This window comes from Micropterus salmoides, unplaced genomic scaffold, assembly GCF_014851395.1.
Source record: "Micropterus salmoides isolate LMB-PRFRI ecotype aquatic unplaced genomic scaffold, ASM1485139v1 Ms_hic_scaffold_13, whole genome shotgun sequence".
Lineage (NCBI taxonomy): Eukaryota > Metazoa > Chordata > Actinopteri > Centrarchiformes > Centrarchidae > Micropterus > Micropterus salmoides.
This window is the reverse complement of record NW_024040374.1, coordinates 22,381,470-22,386,993: the sequence shown is the minus strand read 5'-3', so window position 1 is coordinate 22,386,993 and position 5,524 is coordinate 22,381,470. Positions and strand designations below refer to the sequence as shown.

The 5,524-nt window shown below is 40.7% G+C and overlaps 1 protein-coding gene across 1 annotated transcript; it reads left to right on the top strand.

The window, feature by feature from the left end:
* The first annotated feature begins 488 nt into the window (after window positions 1-488).
* Window positions 489-5,190, top strand: fstl3 (follistatin-like 3 (secreted glycoprotein)). The gene is made up of 5 exons (XM_038716236.1): window positions 489-714; window positions 1,193-1,378; window positions 3,224-3,439; window positions 3,548-3,775; window positions 3,894-5,190. Exons 1-5 carry the CDS (start codon window positions 645-647, stop codon window positions 3,944-3,946), a joined length of 753 nt encoding a protein of 250 aa, XP_038572164.1. The 5' UTR covers window positions 489-644; the 3' UTR covers window positions 3,947-5,190.
* Window positions 5,191-5,524: the final 334 nt, after the last annotated feature.

The window sequence follows — 5,524 nt, the reverse complement described above, 5'->3', positions numbered from 1 at the left end:
AATGATTTCCTCTGAGCTATGCCACATTAAAGAGAGAGATTAGACAATGCAGAACAAAACATCCGGGACCCACCAGACAAAAAAAACAAAAACTAGTCACTTCAAATGCTTATTATAAGTTCACATTTAGAGTTGATTATGCAATAAAGTATTTTCCCATATACCTGAGAAGCTAACTCAATTAGTCTATTCAATAAGCTGTGTGGGGAAGAAACTTAAAGTTTAATAATGAAAAGGCTAACTCTAAATCTTTTGCAGGACTTGATTAGCCTTTAATTAGTCTAATATGGTGTGAAAATGTTTTGTGAGGTCATGTTTGTGAGTGCCCAGCGTCTGGCGCTGGAGGGCATGGATCATTTCCCGACTCTGGAAATTGAGTCAGAGTCAAACTGTGTCCTGCCCTGGCTTATTACTGGCTGAGAGGCTCGCCCATCCCAGCAGCATAATTCCATCTGGGCTAAATATTTATACAGAGGGGGAACGACATCACTTACCCACAACACATTCATTCACATAAGGGAGAGCTACTTCCACAGTTGAGTTAGAGTGATCCGCTCCATTTGCCAGAGGAACATCACTCCTTTTTGCTGCTATTTGCTCAGACAAGCTTTCAGAACAAGGTCTTGTACTAACTAGAGTACACAATGAGCTTGTTCATTCCTGTTTTTGCTGTGATTCTCACTTTGTATCAGATTGAGAGGAATCCTGCCAGTGGTAAGTGGACTTTTTTGTATTCTGAAGACATAGTGCTGTGAGATAACTGTTGTTGTGATTTGGCGCTATATAAATAAAATTGAATTGAATTGAATTGAACATAGGACCACAGTGTGTCATGCTTTTAAAATAATTGGATGAATCCCCTTGCAGTTATCAAAAAGATGGGGTACTTTTCCCCAGAATTCATATTTATTTTTTTTATCTTTACCTCAGCCTTTAAAAAAATAGTGTTTCTACAAAGAGTAGATAAGTTCTCTTTGTATATATACTTGTTAAATAATATGTATGTACAATTAATTTTTTCTGAAAAAAAAAACAACACTACATTTTTACAATTAGCCATTCATTCAGTGTGTATTGACTTGGAAAAGTCCAACTGACAATAATTCAGAATGATTTATGTATTCATATATTAGCTTATATGTCTTGTGAATAAATTAACTTATTTGATGTAAATTTGTGCTACTATCTCCAGCTGGGATGTGCTGGCTGCAGCAGAGTCAAGATCAAAGGTGTGACATGGTGCTGATGAGAGGGGTGACCAGAGAGGAGTGCTGTGCCGGCAGCCGCCTGGACACAGCATGGTCCAACACCAGCCTGCCCATGAATGAGGTCAGCCTGCTGGGCTTCCTGGGAATTGTCTCCTGTAAACCATGTAAAGGTAAACAAATAAAACCATTAGAAAAAATGAATTAGTTAAATATGGCAAGTAGAAGCAATCAGTTACTAGTAAACAGCGAGGCATAGTATTAGCCATTGCGTGTAAACCAAAAGTTAAATGCTGTACAGCTGCTTTTAACCTACATTTAAATTTAGTCACAATTGTGAATAAACATCATTAAAATATTTCACTGGACTTGGGTTGCTACTGTCAGTGGTAGATTTCAGGTAAGTACTGGGAGTTTTAATCACTACTTACTACTACTACTACTTACTACTTGCACACTATCATGTGCAGACTTTAAATCACAGTAACAAAATTGGCTATTCCGTTTCTCAAAATAACTCTCTGTGGAGAGTAAGTGAAAGTCGATTCAGACCATGTCATCTGTGAATCAAGATATTTACACTACGAGTTCCCACTCCAGCTTTCTAACAAAATGCAGACGTGGATGGAGGAGAGGCGTTCCACATAACTCCACCCGGCTGTCCTGAGAAGCTTCGCCTCCTGGAACCTCTGCAAGGTTCATTCAGGTTCACTTGCAGATAAATTCTGTTTTCGTAAGCAGAACTTGCACTACGTGTTCCTAGGCCAAAAATGTGAATTTCTCCATGTTGATAAGTTCCAGTAAAAAAAAACAGCAACTGGCATTTTTAGGAAAACACACCCTACCACAGCCCCAGGTGTCACATGGCTTAGAGAAACTGAGATGTGGAGTGCATTTAGATAAACCTGAAATCAGATAGCACAGTTAAAGGTTGCCTACAGCTTTGTAAAAAAATGGTTCAGATAAAGGTAAACAACTGTATCGCATAAAAAATTAGGTTGGTAGGACCTCTATTCTTGGTCCTTCTGCTTCCCTTCTTTCATTATTTGTTCACTTTCTCTAACACTAGTTAAAAATGAGCCCCGTTTGCTTTCACAAGCAAAATAAGAGAATACATTCCTGCAGGCTGAAATAAATGCCTGCCACATGCCCAGATGTCTGGTACTCATAATGTGCAACACTATCTTGATCATTTGGAATTCTGTGGGAGTATATTGTCGGTATCATGAATGGCACTTCACTGAAAGTTTAACAGTTGGCTGATCAATTCACAGTAAGACACCTACATCATCACCAGACCGTAATTTGTTTTCAGACATTTCCTTATTGGGAGACAGAGTGAAGAGATAGAGAGCAAATGAATATACAAGAGACACAGTGAAAGATGGAAATCATCCGAAAAAAGAAAAACAACAACACAGCTCTGGAATAAAACAGGAAGTGCTGGTAGAGACAGGAAATAAGAAATAAGTTCCTCATTGTTTACAGAATCCTCAGGACTCAGAGATGATCAGGCATCATGTCTCAAGACCCAGAAAGTTCCTGGGAAGAGACCTGTGTGTATTGTCTAATGTTGACTCTGCACTGTGTAGGATTACAGTCCCTCCTGTGCTTTGATATTATGGAGTGTCAGAAGAGCCCGGGGCTTCCTCATTTCTCAGCCTGTAAACCTCTCTGACAGCTATTTGAACTCCTTCTACCTCAGAGCCCCTCCATCCCTCTGTAGGAGCTTAGCCCAGTCTGTGTGCAGCCGTACACACAGATCTGTTATGAAAACACGCCAGCCTCACATTCCACCAGACGAGACACCCCTGTGTGTAATGGTCAATAAAGAGATGTGATTATTGTAAATATTGTGCAAGGTAAAAATTGTGTTATGGTCTGGGAAAACCCCAGATCTCAAGCTTGTTTTGTATGAAAATGGCCTGGATCACCTGATGTCTGCAGACTTGTTAATACAGTAACATTACACTGACACTGCTCACGCACATATGAAACCACTTGCTGTGCTTTTGTAGAGACTTGCGAGGGAGTCAAATGCAGTCCCGGGAAGGTTTGCAAAATGAAGACGGGAAGGCCTCAGTGTGTGTGCTCTCCAGACTGCGCTAACATTTCCCGGAAGCATGCTGTGTGCGGCAGCGACGGGAGGTCATATAAGGATGAGTGCACTCTGCTGATGGCCCGCTGCATGGGACACCCGGACCTGGAGGTCATGTACCAAGGAGACTGTAAAAGTAAGCAAGATGTATCGAGTTTTTGCTATTTCCACCCTAAGCTGTTCTGCACAAAAGCAAAAATATTCCACTTTTTTTCTCCTTACTTTTTCTTCATGCATTGCACAGAGTCGTGCTCCAATGTGGTGTGCCCAGGTACCCACACCTGTGTGACGGACCAGACCAACAGTGCTCACTGTGTCATGTGCCGCACAACTCCTTGCCCAATACCCATGCCGTCTGAGCAGCCGATCTGTGGCAATGACAACATCACTTACCCCAGCGCCTGCCACCTTCGCCGGGCCACCTGCTTCCTTGGCCGCTCCATAGGAGTCCGCCACTACGGCCACTGCAACAGTAAGGCTACAAAAACACCGGCCACTTTCTCTTACTTGTCTGTAATACTATAAGTAACAAGAAGGATTCTACACCTTTCATGCAAGTAAAATTTGACTCTTTTTTTTTTTTTGTGCAGATCCCCCTCGGAAACCTCAAGATTTCGAAGGCAGCGAGGAGAACGCGGTCTAGACGGACGGTTCCCGACACCTTCCTTTTGCAGGAGATGAGTTGGTCGACAAACATTTCCACGTCACACCACTAGCTTCCCATGATGACCTCTTTATTTTTTTTGACAATCACTCCCCCTCCATGCATTTGATATGGAAGACCTCTGTTGGAAGACATACATTAGTGTTACTGCCTCAAAAAGAGCCACAGAAATTTGCGTTAATCTTGTGCTATTTGGGAAACCGAGGCAGATGAACACGTGTCTCAACATAGAAGTATCTCATTTTGGGAGCTCTTTGGGAGATGTGTGCATATTGTAAATAGAATACCACTACTATTTATTGGAGAAGTATCAAACTCTATTTATGTTTTTATCCTAGTAACAAATCCATTTATCCTTGGGAAAGCTGATGCAAAAAATGTATTTATTGTGTTTTGTTTATTGTGTATGTACAATAGCGGTCACTGGCATTACAGTTTTAGCAGTCTCCATTGCCCACAAACAAAACAGCTTTCCCTCATAAGCTGGTGGAAAGCAACTGTAACTTGTTTGGAAAGTTGATACCACCTTACAGTCTGCCAGTGTGGTTTCAGTTCACAAACAAGAACAGGACAACTACAGTTGCACTGTATGTACTTCAGCTTTTGTCTGGAGGTGAGGGGTTCAGCCTAAACAAACCTGTGTAGTGACCCCCCCTGCCGATCACTAAAATTAACAGTTTGGTACAACCCTAACTCCTCCACAATACCTCCTCTGTTGAGTGCTTGGCTTTGTTTTCTAAATGCATTTATGTAGGTCATGCTAGTTCATTCCGTTGCTGTTTTGCTGCTTTGATTTGATTGGATTTTTTCAAGAACTTACTGGATAGACAAATGTAATTAGCATAGTCTGATTGAGAGGGAAATTAAATTTGTCTGAGAATGGGCCTCAATTTAGGCCAACTGAACATACCTGATTAAGGCTGCCATCAGAGATGAGTCAATCTGTTCATTGTTGACACTGGTTAACCTGGTAGATGTGGAGACAAATGGCCAATTTCAAATGGTCAGGTTATCCAATCAAATATTTAAACTCAAAAGCAGATGTCTGAAATACTTTGATAAATATTTTCAGTGTATTATGAAACATTTCAATGACTCTCCTGTAAATAACAGTCTCATGTATACCTACCTGTGTACCTACTGTGAATGATAAATGCATCAACATATTTTTGTATTTTTGTACTGCCATTTCAAAACAACATAAAGTTTAATAATTGTGAAAATGTGTCTTCTATTTTTTACAACTTTTAAAGTGAGAACATGCCTGATTCCTGGCCACAGGATACACTACGCAACCTGCTTTTCCGTATTATATCTTAGTTCACCTCAACATGTTTTATAACACATTTAATACACCCTCCAAATCTCTCCACACCCAAGAGCTGAGTCCAGAAAAGATTCTCTTGTGTCACTTGGTGCTGAAACTAACTGCCCCCTCTCACACACACTCTGACCATTCTCACAACAACACTGCTTTTTTTCAAACACTGATCAGAGTACACTAAACTATGCAAATGAAAGAATGTAATGTGAAGAAACCTATTTGGAGCACTAGAA

What these genes read in the sequence shown, in the direction of transcription:
- fstl3 (XM_038716236.1), top strand. Translation starts at nt 645, where the DNA reads ATGAGCTTGTTCATTCCTGTTTTTGCTGTGATTCTCACTTTGTATCAG. An exon ending in TGAGAGGAATCCTGCCAGTG is followed by an intron (nt 715 to 1,192) that starts GTAAGTGGACTT and finishes TACTATCTCCAG; the next exon opens with CTGGGATGTGCTGGCTGCAG. An exon ending in CCACTACGGCCACTGCAACA is followed by an intron (nt 3,776 to 3,893) that starts GTAAGGCTACAA and finishes TTTTTTGTGCAG; the next exon opens with ATCCCCCTCGGAAACCTCAA.